Here is a 24,577-nt window from a genome sequence, read left to right as displayed (position 1 = left end):
GGAGATGAATTTTAAAATTATAAAAAAGTAATAGATGTTTTTGCTTTTGGGGCCATTTCTTATATATCGCCAAAAGTAAATTACTTTCCCAGATAAAAATAGAATTTAAGAACCAAAATATAAAATAATAAAGAAGAATTAACGCAAATGGCAGCTCATTCAACCGCTTAAGCTAAAAATAGCCGGTGAAGGTATAATATGTGCATAATTTATGTATTATATATGTATAATTATATATAATCAATATATAAATTATGTATATGGCTAGAAAAAGTAAATAATAAATATGGAGTGCTATTTGTGTAAAGATCCCGTTAATAAAATACAATCACATTATTTTATGCGAAAAATCCAAATAAAGAGCTATGTTATTTTCTCGTAAAAAAATCTACGTATTCCATTTATTTTGGCACTGTCGGCTATTTAAAGAAAAAGGTAATTTCCACTAAGCTTTTTTAGATGAAAAGTCAAATGCTAATCATAATTAACTTAATGAGCTGAAAAGTAGATGAAAATATTCCAGCCTCAGATAATAGCAATGAACACGTGCACATACTTTATTGGGTACCCACGGTGTCACGTGACTATGGATCAAAAAATTCACGACATAGATCCAATGCTGGTGACCAATAATTAGTACTATTTCTTTTCTCTTTTTGGCTTTTATTATTGTTATTTATTGTTGAAATAATTACCAAAAATTATTATGGAAAGTTGTCGCAACTTTTTTAATTCCTCCCAATAATGGCCAACCTATCATGTACTAAATGATTACATTGGATCTTGTTCATATTATATGTTTTTAAATTGGCGGTCTTCATTTAGATGAGATATACTTTAAATTTAATTTCTTCTTTACTTTTCTTTGAAAGCTCAAATGTATAAAGCCTATGAGAGAAGAGTCTCATTGAGCGTCGGTAGGAGATGGAGCTCTATTTTTTACATAATCTTTTATAGATAAAATGTATAACAAAGTACTCTTAAAATTTTGGAAATGGAAAGATCAAACAGAATTTTTTAAAAATTAAAGTAAGAAATAATTTCTATTTAGTATATTAGAGAAAAATGTTTGGAAAGTTTAGAGAGAAACAGTTTAACGAAATGAAATTATAAAACCATAAAAAATAGTTGAAAGTTTGACGGCGCTATAGGTGCTTGAAACAAAAATAATGCTTTATTGTTTAAAATAAGAAATAATTCTATAGACATCTCTTAAAATTTGACTTATTAATACCAAATTCTTATGTGGTTTGCAATATTATGGTTGTCTTATTTTGATTTGTTTCTAATAATTATTTTGACCAAGTTGCATTTTTATAATGCTACGCTCCTTTAATTATTTAATTTAAGAATATCTTCTTAAAGAGATTGCTTAGATAATTGAATGGTCGATTTCGAGAAAAAGAAAGGGAAATTTGAGTATTTAGATTTTAGAGGGTAAATTGGTCATTAGACATGCACCACACATACTCGATTCTTGTCTTCCTTCGTCGTCACTCGTCACTGTTGAATGAAATAACCACCAACCGTCAGCACAAATACAGCTCACACAAAAGAGGGGGAACAATAACCCAAATAAAACCACTCTCTAAATTCTCCCACTCCTAATACACTCCTTGCTCTGTATATTATATATATATATATATAGATCTAGAGAGAGAAACCCAGAGATCTAGAGAGAGAGAGAGAAGAAGAATGACGGAAGCAGCAATGGAGAGTGGTGGCAACCCAGTATCAGTATCTGCTTCTGCTCCACCACAAGCCTTACTTGAAAGGCTCAAAGATTATGGCCAAGAAGACGTTTTTTCTCTCTGGGATGAGCTTTCGCCTGATGAAAAAGATCTCCTCGTCAAGGATATTGAGGTCGTTTAGATCCCTTTCTCCTTTTCCTAATCTATTTAGTTCATTATTTCAAGGATAATTTGTCTCTTTGAATTAGGTTTTCTTTGTTTTTGTTACAATGTGTGTCACCTGATTACTACTGCTTATGTTTTTCTTTGATTATTCAGTAGAATTTTGGTTTGATTAGTTTGGTCATGAAATGTTTTGGTTGAATGTTATGGTTTTTACATTTGTTGGATTATCTGTCAGTTCATATTGTGAATTACGTTTCTTTTTCTAAAAATTTGGGTAATACTGATAAAGTAGTGATTTTTAACATGGAAGTAATTTATTGCAGAATATAGATCTCCCTAGGATTGATCGGATCATTCGGTGTTCATTTCATTCACAAGGTCGGTGCCAACAACACTTCTTTTTTCTAATGAAGAAAAAAAGAAAAGAAAATATTGTTTACCTTAAAACTTAATAAGTATAAACAATCTGTTCAATGTTGGGTTTCAGGACTCCCGGCAGCGGCAATAGAGCCAGTGCCAGAGAGTTGCGTGTCGACTGTGGAGGAGAGGACAATGGAAGAGCGAGAGAAGTGGTGGAAGATGGGCATGAAGGCCATGGCAGAAGGCAAATTTGCCGTGCTGCTTTTGTCTGGTGGACAGGTAAATGTTACTTAAGACTTTAGGACATTCTTGCCTTTTAAGCATAGTAGTCCGTTTGATGATTTTTACTCGGTCCAGTTTGGAAATGTAAAGGTGTCATAAATTTGGTGGCTGACTTAGATTGGTTAACTACTTTGGTATGCATTTGTTATCATGTAGTCTCATGAGGATCTATGCAACAATTATGGAATTCTTGACTTAACAGAGGTTACGGAAGTAGGCTATAATAATGGTTATGCGGCAAGTTGCTTTAGAAGATGTTTTCTCTAGTGAGATCTGGATCCCTGATAATCATTTCATGTATAAAGTAAGAATAAGTGTATTAGCATATTCTTTAATTAAGAAAAAGTGTATTAATGTGGTTGAGGTTCTTATAAGAACGGGGACACCACGGACCCTACAATGTGATTTATTACCATCTGTCTCATTTGATAGAGATTGTAAACTTTGCTCTGATTTATTTACTAGCTACTCATTTTGATATATACTGAAAACTTAGTGCATGTATCTACTGGTGGTTTAACCATCTCACTCAACTTACCATTTAGTGATAAGAAATATTTAGTGATCCAAATATTTTATCTTATTTTTGTAGTACATCTACATAAGAATTGCCTCTTATTTGCTTGCTCTTTGATGTCCTGATTGGTGTCTTCTCGCTTGGTGCTTGTACTTACAAAAGTAGTTATATCCATTCAAATTAAAAAAAAAGTTATATCCATAAAAATATCATAAATAATAATAAATTTATTAGCTTAAATTTAAAGATAATTATTCAAAAATATAACTTAAAATATAAGATTAATATTTGAATGTTTTAAAGAAATTTCTTGACAATGTTCCTGTCAATAATTAGTTATTCTTAGTTTTTTCAGTAATATCTGGTTTATTCAAACACTCAGCCTTCGTCTTTTTCCTTTTCTTCTCTGAGGGCAAGCAATAATGATGTCCTTGTAATCAAGATGCCTTTTTCATTTTATAGCTGGAGCTTTCTTTTCCTAGTTTATTTTTTTTTGCTTTATCTAAAATGTTGTGCATTAGGATTGAGGAGAAGTTATAGATCACCGTTACTGGTTTAACTCGAACACCTTTTCGTGTGCATTAAGAACTTCTCCTTTTGTTTCTGAAAGAAATTATAGTGAAGATAATATCAATTGGAGCCTGTTATATCTTTGATGGGTATGGCATGACGTAGGATGATTTGTCCTAAAACTTTTGGCTTGTGATGCTTACTCTGTTATTCCAAAGTTCTAATATAGGTGATTAGGTATTCCGAGTCTTCTGACTATTCTGAATTCTCTAGTCTAAACCTTGAGAATATGACTTTTTGATGCAGGGAACTCGACTTGGTAGTTCAGATCCCAAAGGATGTTTCAGTGAGTAACTTTTATATTCATTTAGTATCTTTCTGAGTTGCCAAATTTGCTAAGTTTTTGATAGATCTTTTGTGGTGGTTTCCTTCAATCACACTCAATGATGTAGCTTACAAGATGTACAACATTTGCTATAGTACCTTATTCATAATGATTTCCTGTTAACATGTTCCCACAGTTGTTGGCACTTGGTTAATTCTGTGGTAGTTATGCAGAAAATATAAAAATAGGTTGATTTAGAAAGTGCCAAAGATGTTGTTCATCTATTTTTATAATATAACGCTTTTTCACGTAAAACTTCATTACTTTCTTTTTGGTTTTATTGACATCTAGCTTCCTCCTTTTTTCTGTAAAAGGGAAGGATGGCTGGAAATAGAATGGGGAAAAAAAAGCTTCTACTTATTCGTGTTATCTTTTTCTACCAGATATTGGACTTCCATCAGGGAAGTCACTTTTCCAACTTCAAGCTGAGAGAATTTTGTGTATTCAAAGATTAGCAGCTGTAACTGCAAATGAGGGTGAGCTTCTCCTTTGATGCCCTTGGATGTTAGCTCATGAGTACACACTCTAAGTTATCCTTAGTGTTCAGGTGCTGGCATTGTTCCAATACAGTGGTACATCATGACCAGTCCGTTCACTGATGAAGCTACACGTAAATACTTTGAAAGTCATAAGTATTTTGGCCTTGAAGCAGAACAAGTAAGATTTCATTTCTTTTTTTTCCCTCTCATTTTATCTTGATTAATCTGAGAGTATTATGGTTTTTAATCTTGTTAGCATTAAAGAAATCCTTTTCTAATTCAGGTCACCTTCTTCCAACAAGGGACCATACCTTGTGTTTCAAAGGATGGAAGATTTATTATGGAGACCCCGTACAGGGTAGGTCACTTCTTTCTTCAAACAAAAAAAGGTTCTATCACATGATTTCACAAAGTCAGGCATCAAATCTCAAGCATATCTTCAAGCTGCATTGTTTAGTGAAAGCATACATATCTTCAAGCTGCAATGTTTAGTGAAAGCGTTTTACAAGCATATGCAAACTTTTGCCTGCTACTGATGAAAACTATAATTGTTCCAGAATTAACTTTGCAGACGTGAAATATACCCTGCTTGTTTAACCTCGCAATCCTAGAGTTCCATGTCCAACTAGAGATGTTTTCATTACTTAATTTTTTCCGGACTACAGAGATGTTCTGCTTACTTTTTAAAATGGACTAAGGTTGCTATCTGTCTTGAGTAGTCAACAACAACAACAATATCTGTCATACCTATACATTATTCTGTTGTCCTCCATACATTGACCATTATATTAAATTTGTCAATCTTTACTTATTAAAAGATGGTTACATATCATTGCTGTCATTCATTTTTTTGATTGCCAGTCAATAAACTTCTGTACTAGTAACCAATGAATTACAGCAGCATTATGACTTGACATCCTTAGGACTGGATTTACTGCGGAAATTTTGTTGCGCTTGCTGATTTATGTCAGAATTGTACAAAGGGATCTGGATAGTTTGAAATTACTGGTAAAGAAGTCTGTGAAATCAAATAGAGCTTGTGAGGTTGATTCCGTTGGTTGGGGAAATTAGAAGGTCTGCCAGTAATGAATTCAAAAACACATAATTTTCCTTGAATCTCTGTAACAGAACTAATAATCTGTCATTTCGGCTGTGGATGGTTCTTTGTCTCTCTCTCTCTCTCTCTAGCCCCCTCTGAGAGGTAATTTGAGGGAGCAAAGAGGCAAAGAGTGCAATGAACTATTGACTAAGCAATCTCTTAATTTTGTATTTTTCCTGCAGTTGCTGATAGTAAGAGTTATACCAGTTTCTACTCGTAATATTTCTGTATTTCCATATGTATTTTCTTTTGTTTTATTACCTTAGTTTAATCAAAAACATATATATTGTTGCTCCACTTGTGGCTATATTCTAAAGTGTTGATAGTTATTAAAGCTTTTCTATTGAAGCAGGTAGCAAAGTCTCCAGATGGAAATGGTGGAGTTTATACAGGTACAGCTATACCTAACTCTTAATTTTATTTTATTTTATAAGGAGCTAGATCTTACTCTCTTTGGGCTATATCTCAGTTTAAGGGTGATGCAATCTCTCAGTGCGGTAGAGTACTACTTGTGAACTTGTACAATTGGACAGCTGTTATTTGCTTGTAGTTTTCATACTGTATTGAAGTAATCCAATTAAAGTTTGTAATTGTCCAGCATTGAAGTATTCAAGATTACTGGAAGACATGAACTCAAGAGGCATTAAGTATGTGGATTGCTATGGAGTTGACAATGCTTTGGTAATTTGTGCTTTTCTTATCCTTCCATCTATAATATCATTTTCCCTTCATTATGTTCAAAATACTGAATAATTGTTTTGTGGAAGCAGGTTCGAGTGGCAGATCCTACCTTTTTGGGTTATTTCATTGATAAAGGTGTCTCTGCTGCCGCAAAAGTTGTACGGAAGGTGAATAGTTTCGTTTTTTGTTTTTTCCAAAAACATTCAACTCTTTTTACATTCAATATAGAATTTGAGAGAGTAGGTAGTAGCTATAGAATTTGAGAGGGTAGAATCTGATTTCCAACCCCGTATCTGCTCAGGATGCCAATCAGAGGTTTCATGATATTGTTGCTTGAAAGTTGTTTGGATTTTACATTTCTGCTATGCTTACCCCTCTTAGTGTATCGCAATTTAGAACCCTCATCATATAATTCTTGAGTAGGACACTATTCTAAAAGAAGTTATTGTGTATACCTATATTGATATTTATCCACTCTGATTGTAGGCCTATCCACAAGAGAAGGTTGGTGTGTTTGTCCGTCGAGGTAAAGGTGGACCACTCGCTGTGGTTGAGTATAGTGAGTTGGATCCTTCACTGTGTAGTGCAGTAAACCAGGAAACAGGACGTCTTCGCTTTTGTTGGAGCAATGTAAATTCCACAAGTCTTCTTTCTATTTCTGCCTTCGCCATTCTTTCCTTAGATGTGTCTCTCTGATTCTTCCCTTTACAAATATTTCAGTGGAATTCTACTAACATTTTGCCTCATGTATTTTCAAAAGCACTCTGTTAATTTATGTCATTATAATATTTTTAACAGGATGAAACTTGAATTTTGTGTATCTTCTTGCTTTTTGCAAATAATTAAGGTTGTTGTTTTTAACAGACAACTATATTATAAACCTTGTAGATTTCAGTGGAAAAAAAGTGGAGTTTCTATGAGTTAGAGAGTTGTCGCTAAATCTTCTATATCAAACTTTATTGGCATATTGCTACCATTCTGATAATTTCATTACCATGCTAAAGAGCAGTTGATGAGAAAAATGTACCTCTATCTTTAATTGTAAGGAAACATTTCATAATACACCTTCTTTTCACTCCAGTGAATGAATGAGTTCTCTTAGTTGGAGAAATTCAGATTTCTATGCATGAACAATTTCTGCTGGAACTAAGCTTTTAGACCAGCATTTCAAGAAATAACGAAAAGCTTCAATATTTCCAACCAATGCTGTATATAACAACTAACATTTTCTCATTTGTCAAGATATTCCCTTTGTTTTGTGGGATAAAAAATATATACCCCACAATCCTTCTGATCTCTGAAAAATATATGAAGATTAGTTACCAAAAGTAAAGAGAAAAAAGAAAAGAAAAGGTGGATCTAATGGACCCTGTGAAGATAGCAAAGTTGTCTTGTTTGCATGTTTCTTCTCTCATGGATGCCTTTTCGATTTACTTGTGCATTTTATTTTTCAGGTCTGCTTACATATGTTTTCTTTAGATTTCCTGAATCAAGTGGCAAATGGCCTTGAGAAAGACAGCATGTGAGTAATGCTTTTCTTCCTTCATATTGGTTCTGTTGGTTGTGTTAAAAATACAAAATTATGACTTTAATGGTTATTTTCGATATCAATAAATTATTTACATTGCTGTAGTAGTAGTGTAAAGAAAGTAAGCCAGGCGGGGGGATGACATACGACTATTACTTTTTGCGCCTGCAGATAGAGACCCTTTGCATGAGCAACCATACCTTACAAGCTATTTACATATTTTGACTATCTTAACTCTTACTAAACCTACCACAACCTCCTCCTTTATTTGGACTCTTGGGAGCAGCTAAGTTCTGCAACCACAGATGGACTTGGCTACGGAATATGAGTCTAAAAAAGTGTTGTGATATTATTGCAGTTATCATCTTGCTGAGAAGAAAATCCCATCAATTCATGGTCATACAATGGGATACAAACTGGAACAATTCATATTTGATGCTTTTCCTTACACACCTTCAACAGCGCTATTTGAGGTAATTGTAGTTCTATACTTGTCACAAGACTTTCCAGTTTCCAATAGCAGCTAAATGCAGACCTGCCTAATACTGGGATTTGAAATGTTTTATCTGCATAGGTTGTTCGTGAAGAAGAATTTGCTCCAGTTAAAAATGCAAACGGAGCAAACTTTGACACTCCTGACAGTGCTAGATTGCTTGTTCTTCGTCTCCACACTCGTTGGGTGGTTGCAGCTGGAGGTTTCTTGACACATTCTGTGCCCTTATATGCCACAGGTAATTTGATGTTTTGGGGAGAAAAGATTTTTGCGACGCTCATAATGCATGGTGGAAAAGAATGTTGAATAGATAAATATAACTTTATCTTAAAGGTTAAAATATTATGATGAATGAAAACTCCAGTATCCCGATGCCTTTCATTAGTTCTTTAAGATTAAGAGATCCAGATCCTCAAATAAGAAGGGGTTTAGTTTTACGTATATTTGGACTTCTCATGGAAATACAAAGTCAAAGAACGTTTAACCATAGACAGTTGTTGTCCTGGTAAGGTCTGGATAGTCCTGAGGCCAGGACTGGTAAATGGTGACAAGTAACTCCTTTTTAACTTTGCAAGAATGTAATGTAGCAAAAGTGTCTCACAGTCTTCTGAAGATTGCACTTCTAATTTTTCAGGTGTGGAAGTTTCTCCGCTTTGTTCATATGCTGGTGAAAACCTGGAAGCTATTTGCCGTGGAAGAACATTCCATGCACCATGTGAAATCTCGTTTTAGTTTGATTTTGGTTTCATTAAGTAAATGCCTGAAATTCTTCTCCATTTTATACAGTTCCTTTGATCGGATCACTTTTTTCTTATTATATGTGTACAAGGTTTGCTTTTCATACTGGTGTAGACAATAGTGTAAGCGAGAATACTTGATACTAATTGAGGAAGCTTTGGCTTGTATTTCATAAGATGATGGAAATGTAACGACTTCTATATGTGTAATTTTCATTTAGGCCGATACAGGTTTTCCTTTTTGTTATTGAAAACGATTAAATCCAAAATACAATTGTCTCCAAATATAAGCACTTTAGACTCCTTTTTGTCTATTTTATTTTCGAAAAACCCAGAGTATTTTTACATTTTTGTGGAGTTCGACAGCTATAGACATAAAAAAAATTTAAGCCGTCCAGTTATATTTATCAATCAAATAAATCTATTTTTTTTTCTTCTAGATTGAGATTTTTATTTCCAGACTCCAATATGTTAGATTAGTCTTTAATATTTTACTACTTGTATATTAGTTCATTTTGAGGTAAAAGACAATTAAAAGAATATTTTCCATAACCTTAGGACTTTTAGGCTCATTAATGATATAGCACTTTCGCAATTTGTTCCATTATTTCTAAGTGAATACTTGATTTATACAAAATGTTTTCTTATAGAGTTGATTAATAGACCTCTAGTCGTATTAGAAGATGAAGATAATTTTCCAAATATCTGATTTCTTATAGTTTTTTTTTATATATAATTCATAAAAAGCAACAGCCCGGCACACTAAGCTCCCGTTATGTACGGGGTCCGAGGAAGGGCCGGACCACAAGGGTTTATTGTACGCAGCCTTACCCTGCATTTATGCACATATATATAATGGATGTGCGGGAGCACTAGGCTGGATAAGATTAGAAATGAAGATATTCGGGAGAAGGTGGGCGTGGCTCCCATGGAGGACAAGATGTGGGAAGCGAGACTTAGATGGTTCGGGCATGTGCGGAGGAGGAGCCCAGATGCCCCGGTTATGAGGTGTGAACAATTGGCTTTGATAGGTACAAGGAGAGGTAGAGGGCGACCTAAGAAATATTGGGGCGAGGTGATAAGGCAAGGCATGGCGCAACTTCAGATTTTCGAGGACATGGCCCTGGATAGGGAGGTGTGGAGGTCGAGCATTAGGGTTGTAGGTTAGGGGGTGGTTGAGCGTTTTTCTTCGTTGTTCTGGCTAGTCTGATAGTGTTTTATATAGGACTGCTAGCGGTTATTGTTCCATCACACTCTCTATTTTTTGTTTATTGTTATTATTATTATTATTATTAATTTTTTACTTTTTTATATTTTTTCCAATTTTTATTATTGCCATAGTTATTGTCCTTCTCACTTATTTGTTGTCACTTACGATGCTAATCTTATTTGTATGTTTTCTGTTGTTGTTACAGATCTTTCATTTTTTAGCCGAGGGTCTTCCAGAAACAGCCTCTCTACCCTCATGGGTAGGGGTAAGGTCTGCATACACTCTACCCTCTCAGACCCCACTAGTGGGATTATTAGTGGGTTGTTATATATATATATATATATATATATATATATATATATATATATATATATATATATACTAGTTTCTCGGCATGTGCGTTGCACGTATATGCCAAATCATGTAATACACTATTTTGTAAAATAATATCAACACTACTAGAATAAAGAGTTAAGTAAAAACTATACACGAAAGAATAAAGTATAAGCTTATATGAGTGATCAATATGGATCGTTACTTGTTTGTCGAAGTTAAAATAATTGTACATCGTATGAATCTACAAAAATAAACAATCAAAGTTTTATCAAATATATTTGACTTTCTTTTAATTGTTTTAATTTATGACAATCATGTAATTAAGTGTATCTCATTTGATACTTCCTTAATTATGATATTCTTGTTTCATATTCCTTTCCACCGTCCCAATTTTAATTATATTAGGTCGATGTTATCTTCTTCAAAATCTTTGATCTTCTGCATTGTTACCTACGTGTTTATCTCTTCATCAGTTTCTATTGCACCAACTTTTTCAACTTCATGTAGCTTCTTTGCAATTAAATATTTTGCATCTTCACAAGAGGGGTTGCTCAGATGGTCAACACCACCCCACCTACAACCTAGGGTCGTGGGTTCGAGTTACTAAAGGAGCAACAGCTCCAACAAAAAAGATCAAAGGGGAATCAAAGGGGAGGAAATCAAAAAAAAAAAAAAAAAACTTGCGCCTCGATCTTCTGAAATTTGTATATTAGTTTTGATTAGAAACATAAAATCTTCATCCTTAGTCAACACCAATTTATAAAATAAATTTGGATGCTTTATGTACTAAACTTTAATAAATATTTTAACTTGTTTTAGTTTTATGACATCATAAAATGAAGTGTATATTACCTAATATTTCCTTAATATGATATTCTAATTGTGTGTTCCTTTTCATCGTTCCTAGTGATAATCATATTGGGTCGTCTTTGTCTTCTTTAATGTTTTTGTTCCTCTTGATTGTTATCTCCGTATCTATCTCTTCATTTTCAATTTTGATTGCACCAAATTTTTTTAACTTTGTGTGTCTTCTTTGCAACTAAACAGTCTTGTAACTCGATCTCCTCAATTTTTTGTATCTGTTTTGTCAAGAAATGTGAAATCTTCATCCTTATTCAACACTAATTAGCACATAAAATCTTCCTGCTTTATGACTTGAATACATTATTAATAGTTTCTGTAGTGCATTTCTTCCTTGATGACTTTGGATTTTGTTTGTATAGCCGGTTAATCGGGTTCTCCTCTAAAAAAAGTAGTCTGTTGGACAATGTTCTCTGATCTTGCAAGACTTTTGGAGTAAGTGCATTAATGAAGTGTTGTATTCCTCTAAAGTGCCAATGCCCAATTATGAAATTCGGTGACCAAATAAACGGTAATTATTATTTATATCAAGAGTCAAAAGGTATTTTTATTTACATCCTGGGAAGCTTCACGCCTAATATTTATATTGTTTGAAATCATATAGCCTCAATCACATGTTTTTGTTTCTCAAACTGAAGCGTATAATTTTCTACAAAACAGTTGGTTAACGCTATCAACTACATCTCTTAGCAACTACATCTCTTACTTGGATCCAACTCCGTTCAATTAATATTGTTCACAATAAATCATCTTCACAGAATCTTCATCCTTACATAAACATAGATAAATAAACTAATAACTCATTTACTGATACAGGAAAAAGTAGAAAAATAATTAAGTATGAGTAATTTACCTTTCCTTGTAATCAAAATTTTCGATGCTACGACAAGGAAGTGTTGCAATATTATTTACAAAGTCTATTTTCTTGTATTTCTTGTAAGAAAATTCCTTGGATCATCTTTATTTTTTATATTTTTTATTTTCGCGTTGTATCTACAATATATATGCTAAAAATAAACATAAAATATATTGCCTAGATTGGATAGGCTCTAAAAAGCTATACAATTTTTTATAGTCGAAAAAAGTAGCTCTATATAGTCACACGAATTATGATGTGCCGATCTTCACGTTTTTGGCCTCGATCTTTCACATGAGGATTGTTATTTGGCAATGTAAAATTCATAAATGGAAGAAATGAAAGCAACCTCATTATATCTAAAGCAAATGATGACCGTGGGTGATGGGGGATATTCAAGCATCCTTTGGCAAATAATTCAAATGAACCTGTAACTTTGAAATTGAAGCATTGTATCCTTTGGCAAATAATCCAAATAATCCTTTAATTTATTTAATAGATCTATTTTATTTTATTTTAGTTAGGTAAATAAGAAGGACATTTAGGTAAGTTAATCTTTATGTTCTGAGTTCCTACTTTTAATAGGGTGAGTTACATTAATTTAAAGGAAAAAATGCAAGCTCAAAGCATTAAAATGGTGAATGATGAGTTCATTCTCATTCTTTTTTTGATAATATTATTTAACAATAGTTAAAAGAACCATTGAAATATTTTTATCATCTTTGACACTTCATTATCAATTATCACAACGCTAAATGATGCTGGATTTCTTGAATGTTTATCGCTCAACGGAGAAAAGAAAAAAAAAATATTACAGCTCTAACAATAGAACCAATACTTTTAATTTAATGTAAATTATATCTAAAAGAAGAAACTCCGCCTGTTGTGAGCTCGTTTACATTACCGGTCCCAAGCCCAGATAAAAGAGGAGGGTTGCGGAGGGTCAATCAAAAGATATCCTCTTTACTACATAAAACAAGGGGTAATGATGCGTACATCTTACCTTCCTCAGACTCCACTTGTGAGATTTGGGTTTGTTGTTGTTATATATCTAATAGATGAAAAAAGAAACAAAAAAAAAAAAGAAAAAAATCCAAACAACATATGATAATCAAGTAGTACATTAGCCTTAGGATCCGCAAATGTATTAATCATAGTTCACATATACATGTCATTGGTCTTCTTTAGACATATACATAGAGACCTCCTTTGGCCACAGTAAGTATGGTGAAAATTTACCTGATTAACAATAAAGTTGAAACAAATTATCAATTAGAAAACAATAAAACAGCGCATCATAAATTATGTGCATTGGGTTATATATATATATATATAGGGTTATCCCATGAATATAAGCATCAAATGGTAGCAATTAGCAGAAAACAAGCTTCTCTTACCGGAAAAAATAAATTCACCTGGGCCTTGTTGTTAGAACTGAGCAAAATGCAACAAACAAAACAGAGTAGATTTTATGAAGAAAAAGGAGTTTCTGACAAAGAAAGAGAAAAAGAACCAAGTGATTTTGGCACTATGGTCTCTACTTATATAAGGTGTAGACGTAACAGAAGAAACTCAAAGGACCAAGCACATAAACGTTTGGATATGAAAAGATATATTATAAATAATTCTTTAAGAAAATTTGTACATTTATAGCCTACAATAATTACTGGTATATGAAACAACCCCCCATTTACCCGTGTAATGCGGCTGGTTTTATTTATTTGATTTAATACTAAGGTATCTTTTCGGTTCAAAGGGTAAAATTGCCAATCAATTTTTGATGGCTAAAATTGTAAATTAACTTTTAACTAAAAAGTGTTTCCACTTTTAATATAACTAGTTTTTCTATACGTGCGTTGCATCGTGTATTCCAAGTCATGTAGTATACTTTTTAGTAAAATAATATATAAAATTATTTTTTAAATAAAACTTTGAGTAAATAGTTATTCATTAAAAAGTAACGTACTTGTTTCCACAAAATATTGAAGTGGATTGTTGTAGGATGACTTATTTATTGAGGTCAAGATGATTGTATATCGTCTGAACCTACTAAAATAAAGATTCGTTTAGTTAGATATGTATGATTCTTTTTTCTTATTTTATTTTTAGAAGGTACAAACTTGTAATGAAGCGTATCTCACTTAATACTTTCTTACCGACGAGTTCCTTCTAATTCTGAAAATGCAACTTAAAGTTGTCTATGTGAAAAATTATACTGTGGTAATTAATATAATTCAACATTAAAGCTAAATTTGTATGAAAAGAATAATAACTTTTAAATAAAAGGTCGTCCCAAAAAAATTCCAAACTCGTATTAACTTAAGCTAAACAGCATGTAACTCCATTACCGTGTAAAACCTCCTCATTACAGGATGTGGACTAAAGGAACAAAGTTTCTTTAATAGAAACAATGTCATATCACGACAAATCCATCACTCATGTATGTATTCATACTAAAAAATAAATATTCTATCTAATTATAATTTTTGTCTATTTGAAAATTATATCACAATTAAATAGTCTCTTTTATTTACAAATAATTGGGTAAACATAGTTTAACGGAATAAGAAAGCTCTATTATTAATTAAAACATACTATAATCAGCCAATATTAGACCCAATTAGATGTTTAAGTCATTTAAACATACATGCACACGTACCAAAAATAAAAATCTTAACTATAATAGCCGTTGGTAAAACTCTACCGATCAAATGTGTGGCATTGGCATGCATGTCGAATTTACAGGTTAACTGGTTCCGATGGATCGATCTATAGGGTTCTATATGTTGATTGGTGAACTTGATAATACTCCTATATTTACTTGTTGGGATGCTCTAATTACATCTGAACACGTGTGCCAGTAGTGTCCTTTCCGTACAATTAATTTGGTTTATACTACGACGCGTCGATCTATGTTTTTAATTTTTCGAAAAGCCTTCGGTTAGTTGCTTCTCATGAAGTGCTAGCTGTTAGGTAAGAAAATAGTGCGGAAAAGAGCGCTTATAAAAATTATAGAATGGTTGTGTCTATTCGTGAAGAAGTATCTAACATTTTTTTTCTATTACAATTTACAGGTGTAGGGTATTTTTAAGTTTTAGAAGGTTACTTATGTAATTTTAACTTTTTTGGGGTATATATAGGGTACTTAGATTTTTAAAAGGGTAAAAAGGTAATTTAACTTTTGACTTAAGAGCTTCCCACTTTTAATATAGATAGATAGATATATGATATATGATATATGCATATTTATTTCCTTTTTCTCTCTTCAACTTTTATTCCTACAAATTAGAGTGCACCCCAATACAACCTTTACTTCCGCTTCAAGTCCTTAAAAACAGCAAAAATGCAGGTAAGGCTGCCTATAGACCTTTGTGGTCCGGTCTTTGACTCGCACACATGTCACGACCCAAAAACCAACCCAATGGTGATGGCGCCTATCGTGAAACTAGGCTAGCCAACCTATTTCCAAATACTTCATATTTCATTTAAAACTTAAGTAAAACCATGTTTTTATAGAAATCCGATAAAAGATATAAAGTAAAATCAAAGCAAAGCGGAAAATACATGCTCTACTTCGGGTGTCACTAAGTCATGAGCAAAATACTACAACTGAGTTCGAAATAAACAAGACTAACATAGTCTTAGAATATCCAACGAATACACGAAGAGGAAAATAAGGAAGGAGAAGACGGAACTGCGATCGCCAGGCAGCTACCTCGCTATCTCCAAGAAAAGTCCACAACGGATATGATCTGCAACCGCTACCGTGGCCCGAGATACCTGGATCTGCACACAGGATGCATGGGGTAACGTGAGTACACCAACTCAATAAGTGAGCTTAAAAACACGAAGTAAAATCCCCAACTACGGAAGGCCAATTCTGATAGAGCAAATTTCAAGCAAGACTAGGTCAAAAAAATCACTGAGAAAAAGAGCCTCCGATTTAAGGTCCATTTTAATTTCTATTTTAGTCTATTTAATTCCCGTAGAGTTGGTTTCCATGTTTTATTTGTCTGAATCTGGATTTTGATGATCGTGTTTATGAATGAAATATGTATCTCTTTAAATATTTTGCAGAAATTTTTAATGTTAAAATATGGTCGATCATGCATGTATCTCACGACTTAAATTCTGTAGTCATTCGTTGTTATTTGCAGAGTGAGCGTAAAGAGTAGGTATTGTGGAATATAATTGTTTTACTACACTAACTTATGAGTTGCGAGGAGGAAAGGTAGGCTTTTAGGATTGCGAGCCCCAGGGCAATGGTGGTGTGGTAAAAGTGCATTCGTGTGATGTGTGGGTTAAGCGTGAAGATGTAATTTTGAATCCTAGAAAAGTAGAGGTTCGAATTTATTATCCACCGAGTACGACACTAGCCTTGGGGATTTTTGGGTTAATTTTAGGATTGTCAGGTGATTGATTATTTGGTGTTTTTATTTTCTTTTTTAAAAGGAAAAGAGTTAGATAACCTATACTTTGCTATTAGTTGACTAAACTTGGATTAGAGGTGAAGAATCGAGTGACTTGAAGGATTAATGCGTGGCTTTTCTCTAAAATTTAACTAATATTATATATTGCGATCTCCTCTAGTTTTTTCTCCCAACAACCTTTCAAGTGCACACGCCACACGCATACACCTCACCCTCCCAAGACCCATCACACTAGCATGTTGTTGTTGTTGGCTTGTTGCATAAGCTGATTTCCTCTGGTCTAAGCATCACTTTTATGAACAGGTAGGTATCGGTTCGAACGAACAGTAAGTTCATGTTATGACAATAGAAGCTAATTTACCTATGGAGAAACCATGCAATTAAAGGAAGATTGAAAGATTATCTTAAAGAACAGTTAGGCCATAGTGCAACCACGTTTAGGTGCTTCAACCTTCCAATAAAGAATGCTTCAGCTGCTCCAACTTAAGGGTCAGTTTGGAGGGAAAGATGATGAAGATCCACTCCTACATGATTTAAAGAATTTCATCAGTGTATGCTCTCTCCCCGCCCCGAGCAGACATATTAATTAGCTTTGCCTATTCCCCGGCCCTACTCGAAGCTTCTCTCACGTGGCTGAATTATCTGCCACCTAACTCTATCTGCAATTGTTTTTGAGTCCTGCGACCAAGACTCTCAAGTGTATGTATATAAGAGATAGAAGCATGGGATAGATTATATTTAAAGGAAAGTTGATTATTTCGGATTTGGTGGTTATATATGGAACAATTCCACTATGGGCTGAATGAAATGACGACTCAATCTATGGTCGATGCTTCAAACATATGCTGATGCGGAAGTATTACTTGACACAATGGCGGAAAATGGTTACCGCAAAACCACGTGATCTTACCGGCTGGGAATGAGATTGCCTCTGACCTAATTCCACTCCAGGGATTGTTAAACAAATACCCCGTGAGATTTAATGATTATTTTTTCTAGCCGCTATACATAAATTGTACACAATTATTTATGTATTATACATGATTTAAGAGATTAGATGGATGACTATTTGAGTTAATTCTTCTTTTTTTTTCTTGTGCTGAGTGGATTCAACTATTTATGTATAGGTACAAAAAAAGTTTATTTTTACCCTATTTAGGAGTATGATTTTTCAATGAAAGCATGGGGACTTGCCTAGTGATACCTCTTTGAGATAGATCCAAGATTTGAAGTTGATGAATAGAAAAATAAATGAAGCTTTTTTGGATTACTATAAGTGAAGCTATAGTTTTTAATTTTTTTTTATATTTTATATATATAAGGGAAGTAGAAACGAACCCTCACCAATATGGTAAAAGTTATAACCAACCAGCTATTAAGATTCTCCGAAGCTATAGTTACAGATTATAATTAAGAGTTTTTTTTTTTTTTTGCATTTACATATTTTGTTCTATATATATGTAAGTTTGTTGGGTGAAATTAAAAAACAGCCAGATTTACAACTGGTTCTTTAAAAATAGCCCAATTTCAAAAGTAATCGAAATTTAGCCACTTTTCATATAAAGATGAATCTGAGCGAAAACACTATTAAAAATCCGGAAAATACGCCAGTATATTATGCTGGAGTTCCAGCATAAGTATACTTGAACTCCAGCATATTATACTGGAGTTCCAAGATAAGTATGCTGGAACTCCAGCATAATATGATGGAGTTCCAGCATAAGTACACTAGAACTCCAGCATAATATACTGGTGTTCCAACAAGTATACCGGGCCAGCATAATATACTAGAGTTTGGAGCACCGGTGCTCCAGTCTCCAGTATATTATACTGGAGCCAACAAAGTATACCTGTCCAGCATAATATGCTGGAGTTCATACACAGGTGCACCGAACTCCAATATATTATGACCGGTCTCTGCTGCAACAAAATAGTGGCTATTTTTTATTGACTTGGTAAACGCTGGCTATTTTTGAATGATCAATCCGAAAACTGGCTATACCGTGCTATTTTTACAAGTTTGTTGTGTTCTAGTGTCACCTTTAACCGTTTACCATACATATGTATTAGGCTGATGTGGCCCAAGCCCAAAGCCATACAATGTCTATCCAAAGGGTGTGACATAGATATTGAAGTGAATGAAAATCATGTAGAAATTTAATATTTGTTTAAATTTTATTAATTTTAGCAAAAATGTTGCGTTCTTTACTAATAAATGTATTTTTATTTTGTATTCTATCTCACATAAAATAATACATAAATTTATATATATCTATGCTGATATAATTTATACGCGCAACCAAACGATATATTCGCAATATTGAACTTTAGGCAGGTATTATTACAAGGAATTTTTTCATTCCTATACACTATTTGAGACTTTATTACCCTTAATGTTCATGTTTAGCTAATTATCTGGCATAAACAAGTTTTGTTTACAAAATATATATAATTTACCTTAAAAGGCTCCCAAATCCATTATTTGTGTCTTCAATCAAGAGATTTAATTACACCCTTTTTCTTCTTCTTTTTTCCTTCTTCTCTTTCCTTATTTTTGCGATATTATTTGTGGCACTACCGTTATGCAGATTGATTCCCACATTTCAAGAAAAACAATCATAATCTTCTTTTTCACCCCTCCTCTTTAATACTATGAAAGCCTATCGCGTCATAAAAGAAAGAAAAGCCACCACACTGGTAGGACACAATTGCACAGAAAACCTAGAATCGAGTCAAAAGCAACAAATTAATCCATCTACTAAAAAATTATGAATCTGGATATAAATACTAACAAATTATTCTCTAATAGCAAGCAAAGTTGTTTCAAATTTTATATTACGGAAAAGTATATGTGAGTTGTCCAAAATGCAACTCAACGTACCAATATTGGATTAGAATTTAGTTTTTGGCACCTTTGAGGTGCACGGACCTTTACAAGTTCGTCACAGGCTGGCTCGAAAAAGCATATGAATTATTAAACCAGACCCATTATTTTTATTTCTACCGCGTTATATATTATACAATTTATCTACACTTTCATACATTATTTCTACCAATTATATACAACTACAATAACATACAACTTAAATATAAAATTTATACAATATGTCTTTTGTATATTCTGTATTTGATTTATACATAGTAATAATAAATTTCATACAACTAATTATATATTATACAACTTATCTACAATTTTCGTACATTATTTCTACTAAGTTATATACAACTACAATATAATACCACTTAAATATAATTTTTATACAATGTTGTTCAACTTTCATACAATAGTTAAATGAATAAAAGAAAAATAAATAAACAACAGAATACAATTTTTCTACAATTTCTGCAATATAATGTATGTCATGCCTTCTTCTTCTTCTTCTTCTTCTTCTTCAAGTTTCAATCTGAAATTCAGCCAAAACCAAGTCTAATCTTCACCAAAACCTCTCAAAATTGAGATATAAACTCCAAACCATATTTCCAATTATTTGCCCAATGCAAACAAATAATGATTTTTGAAAACCCAAATTCGAATTCAAAGCTTCAAAGCTTTTTAATGGCTGTCAATGGTGGAATTGCTGCTCCCTTTTTCTTTGCTTTATATTACTGAAAAATTTGGGATTGAGAGATAGAGAGAGACGTAGAGAGAATTCTCAGTTCTTTGCAACAACATCCAATCCAAACAAACAATGTCTTTTGAAAACCCAAACTCGAATTCAAAGCTTCAAAGTTTTTTAATGGTTGTCATTGGTGGAGGGGTTACAGATTTTTGCTGGTTTTAGAAGCGGAAATAGTGAGTGATTGAAGAGGAAATCGTAAGGTGTGGTTTGATACGTGGGTGATGGGGTGGGATTTGGAGAGAGAAAGTTGGGGGGAGTGGGAATATACGGTAGAGTTAAATTAGGATACTAATTAATACCATTAAAACCCCTAAAATGTACATAAATGATAATTAAGTATATAAAAGATAATTATATTAAAAATTAAGCATGAAGAATAATATAGTTTACTATATGGCGTAAAAATCCCTTATTACAATATGCATCAAACCCAAACGACTCTTAAAAGCATTAAACTTGGAATTCCATGGACATTATGAGTTGCAACTTGTTATCCACTTGCCACACATTAAAAGTAGAATAAGAAGGCACTAATGGATTATACATTTGGAAGCGTGGCATTTCTTTTAGTTGGATTCTCTTTCATAATGTCTAATACTCACATGTGCATGAAACTGATATTTCAGACACGATTTGGACCCATAGAAAGTCTTCGTTTATCCACTTGCATTTTATAAAGCAAAGAAATTGATTTATCGTCTAACCTATAGTTGAATAGTTAGCGTATTCTGTATATCTTTTTTCGTCTTTTAGCTCATGTCTCTTCGTGGGCGTTTGGACATCAGAATCGTAAAATTCCAAAAAAAAAAATGGTATTTGAAAATTAGAATTGTGTTTGGACATGACTACAATTTGGAGCTATTTTTGAATTTTTGTGAGTGATTTGAAGTGAAAAATAGCTTTTTGGAGTTTTTAAAATTTCCGTAAAATTCCAAAATGCAACTTCAAGTGAAATGAATATTTCATGGACAAACACTGATTCAGAAAAAAGTAAAAAAATGAAAATTTCTCATGGCCAAACGGGCCCTTAGTATAAAATTTTGTCAACTTATAAACATAACGCAGCCTTTAGCGTGTAAAAGGTCAAACTTAATGGCAAGAAAGAATATCCCGTTCATTGAGTAACAAAAACTAGTTATCACTTTTAAATTATAACTTCAGCAGCTACCCCGAATCTGTCACCAAATTTATGTATATATCATACTGCCACTTTGCTTTTTTGCCATATTCTTTTACTAAACTTTCACAGAAATGAGAGGGCTGTACTTAGTACTTGTCCTATTTTTCTCTTTAACAATTACATTTAAGTTTAGTTCTTGTGCTGGAATTTGCAAAGAAAATGAGAAACGTGCTTTACTAAGGTTAAAGAAAGAAGCAAATGATCCTACAAATATACTCTCCACTTGGATTGATGGCGAAGATTGCTGTAATTGGGAAGGAGTTTTATGCCATAATATAACTGGTTCTGTTATTGAGTTATCCATTAATGGTTGGGATTATGCTGAAATTAAAGGTCTAAAGATTGATAATTTCCATTGGTTGTCAAGTCTTGAAAATCTTAATCATTTGGACATGTCAGGTGTTGATTTAAGTAAAGCTACAAACTGGACTGAGGTGATTAACATGCTTCCTTCTTTGGTTAATCTTCGTTTTTCGAATTGTAGTCTTCATTCAATTCCTTGTGTGTTTGATCATAACAATTCTGTTCTTGAAAATCTTGATCTTTCTTTGAATAACTTTAGTTCTTCGATTCCAGGGTGGGTTTTCAGTTTTAATAATCTTGTTTCTCTTGAATTCATTGGAAGTAATTTCATTGGTTCATTTCCTAAGGGTCCTTTTAACTTGACTTCTTTTACTACATTAAGTGCTTCTAGCAATTTATTTAGTTCAGTTTTGCCTCAATGGTTATTTGATCTAAATAATCTTGAATATCTTGACCTGAGTAATAGTCTTTTAGAGGGTCAAATACCAAGTAAAGTAGGACATTTTTGCAAACTTAGTTATCTTAATCTTGCTATTAATAGCCTGAATTCCACTATCCCAAATTGGCTATATGGATGCAAAAATCTTGAAACACTTAACCTGAGGGAAAACAAACTTGAGGGAACAGTTTCAGATTTCATTTCAAATTTGACATCTCTAACTAGTATTGATATGTCTCTAAATTTACTATCTGGAAAATTACCAAGTGTAATTGGAAAGTTAGGGAAATTAGAAGATCTTGATCTCTCAGAAAATCGATTCGAAGGAGAAGTATCTGAGATTTTCAGTACTATGTATGATTGCCCTCCAATAGGCTCAGGAAATTGTTCTTCTTTGAGAAATTTAAGACTAAATGACAACAAATTAGCTGGAAATCTTCCGAAAGGTTTTGGCCAACTTTCAAATCTACAATTCTGTTTCATGGAAAATAATAAGTTGGAAGGAGTGTTAACAGAAGATCATTTCACTAACTTGACAAATTTGAAGTATTTCCAAGCATCTAAGAGTAATTTGAGTTTAAGTGTGAGTTCTGATTGGATTCCGCCTTTCCAAGCTAGTGACATTTTAATAGGCGGTTGGCGCTTAGGTCCTAAGTTCCCCTTGTGGATCCAATCTCAACAATCAATAATGAATTTGGACATATCAAATGCTGGAATAGTAGGTGAAGTTCCAACTTGGTTCTGGAACTTATCGTCTCAAATTCGTTTCCTCAATATTTCTCATAACCAACTTATTGGTGAAATTCCAACTTTCTCAATTTCCTCAGACTCCATTGGAAGTGGAGGTCCTTGGTTAATATACTTGAATTCCAACAACTTTAGTGGTTCACTCCCTCATATTCCAACCATGGTAACTGAGTTAGACCTTTCAGATAACTCTTTGTCTGAAGGTTTAACTAACTTCTTGTGCGATAAAGGGAATGAATCTTACATGTTAACGATTCTACATCTAGGGGGAAATCATTTGTCCGCAGAAATTCCTGATTGTTGGATGAATTGGCCGGAGTTGCAAGTTCTCAACTTGGGAGAAAATAAGCTTAGTGGAGGTATTCCAAGATCCATTGGTGCTTTAAGCAAATTGAAATCTTTGGACTTGAAAAGAAACAGACTTTCCGGTCCATTGCCTTCATCCTTAAACAACTGCACAAATTTGTGGAAAATAGATTTGAATGAGAATGAGCTTGATGGAAATTTACCACCTTGGTTGGGTACAAAGCTTTCAAATTTGACAGTCCTGAGTCTTCGGTCAAACAAATTCGATGGTGAATTACCCCCAGAATTTTGCCAACTCAGTGATCTCCAAATCTTGGATCTTGCCAACAACAAGTTGTTTGGAGATATACCAATGTGTGTTAACAATTTCACAGCAATGGTCAATGGAAGGAAGATAATTAGAGATGCAGATGAGGAGATGGACTATTCTTATTATGTTGGAGTTTTCAGAGAGAGTGCAAGAGTAGCAACTAAGGGTAACATATACCAGTATGATACCATTTTGTCATTGTTTACAAGTATGGATCTTTCTAACAATAATCTTTCTGGAAACATTCCTATGAATCTTACAACTCTTGTTGGATTGAGATCATTAAATTTCTCCAACAATCACTTGATTGGGAGTATTCCAAAGGACATTGGCAATATGAAGGTGTTAGAATCACTTGATCTTTCAAATAATCAAATTTCTGGTGAAATACCACGAAGCGTTGCGAGTTTGTTTTCTTTAAGCTACTTGAATGTATCTCACAACAATCTAACAGGGAGGATTCCAGTGAGCACTCAGCTTCAAACTTTTAGCTCTTCAACTTTTTCTGGAAATAAACTTTGTGGGATTCCGCTCGTGGAGAGATGCAGTGATGAAGGTGAAAATCCTGAGGTTGGAAATGAAGAAGTTGACAGAAGTGAAGATGACAATGAAGTGGAGTGGTTCTATGTTTCTATGGCAATAGGATTCATTGTGACTTTTTGGGGTGTAAGTGCTCCCTTGCTTTTCATAAGATCGTGGAGACATGCCTATTATCGTTTTTTAGATAGAAAATGGAAATCGTGGCATGCATAATTTGTAAAGATGTGACACTGAGGAGATTTCTGTTCATATATACTTGGTTGTGTTTCAATATTTTGCACATTTAATAGGATGAAATTTGTTAGCACTTCATGTACAATAGGATAAGGAAATTCTTTTGTAATTCAAGAAGTTGCTGTTTTCCTTGTCTCTGCAATTTCAGTTATAATAGAACTGCGACAAGCTTTTGGTCTTGGCTGCAAGCTATATCCCATTTAAATATTTGATTTTAAAGTACAAGGAGCACCTCCATAACTGAATCATAATACAGGGTATTCAACGTAATTTACTCT

General features: G+C 33.3%; 2 protein-coding genes across 3 annotated transcripts; both read left to right on the top strand.

Moving 5' to 3' along the window:
- The first annotated feature begins 1,556 nt into the window (after positions 1 to 1,556).
- On the top strand, positions 1,557 to 9,153 carry LOC104222819 (UDP-N-acetylglucosamine diphosphorylase 1). 2 transcript variants are annotated; one of them, XM_009774138.2, is made up of 15 exons: positions 1,557 to 1,863; positions 2,180 to 2,234; positions 2,344 to 2,495; positions 3,832 to 3,871; positions 4,294 to 4,386; positions 4,458 to 4,567; positions 4,673 to 4,747; positions 5,841 to 5,880; positions 6,087 to 6,169; positions 6,259 to 6,336; positions 6,656 to 6,799; positions 7,624 to 7,691; positions 8,056 to 8,170; positions 8,272 to 8,428; positions 8,825 to 9,153. In XM_009774138.2, exons 1-15 carry the CDS (start codon positions 1,696 to 1,698, stop codon positions 8,920 to 8,922), a joined length of 1,476 nt encoding a protein of 491 aa, XP_009772440.1. In that variant the 5' UTR covers positions 1,557 to 1,695; the 3' UTR covers positions 8,923 to 9,153. The 2 variants fall into 2 exon arrangements, with proteins under 2 accessions (XP_009772440.1, XP_070024046.1); XM_070167945.1 differs by having other exon boundaries at positions 4,673 to 4,751; positions 5,845 to 5,880.
- A 12,338-nt stretch (positions 9,154 to 21,491) lies between these two features.
- Positions 21,492 to 24,278, top strand: LOC104222815 (receptor-like protein EIX2). The gene has a single exon (XM_009774126.2). The coding sequence runs from the start codon at positions 21,492 to 21,494 to the stop codon at positions 24,276 to 24,278; it is 2,787 nt and encodes a 928-aa protein (XP_009772428.1).
- Positions 24,279 to 24,577: the final 299 nt, after the last annotated feature.

This window comes from Nicotiana sylvestris, chromosome 2, assembly GCF_000393655.2.
Source record: "Nicotiana sylvestris chromosome 2, ASM39365v2, whole genome shotgun sequence".
NCBI lineage: Eukaryota > Viridiplantae > Streptophyta > Magnoliopsida > Solanales > Solanaceae > Nicotiana > Nicotiana sylvestris.
This window is presented reverse-complemented; position numbering and strand designations above follow the sequence as displayed.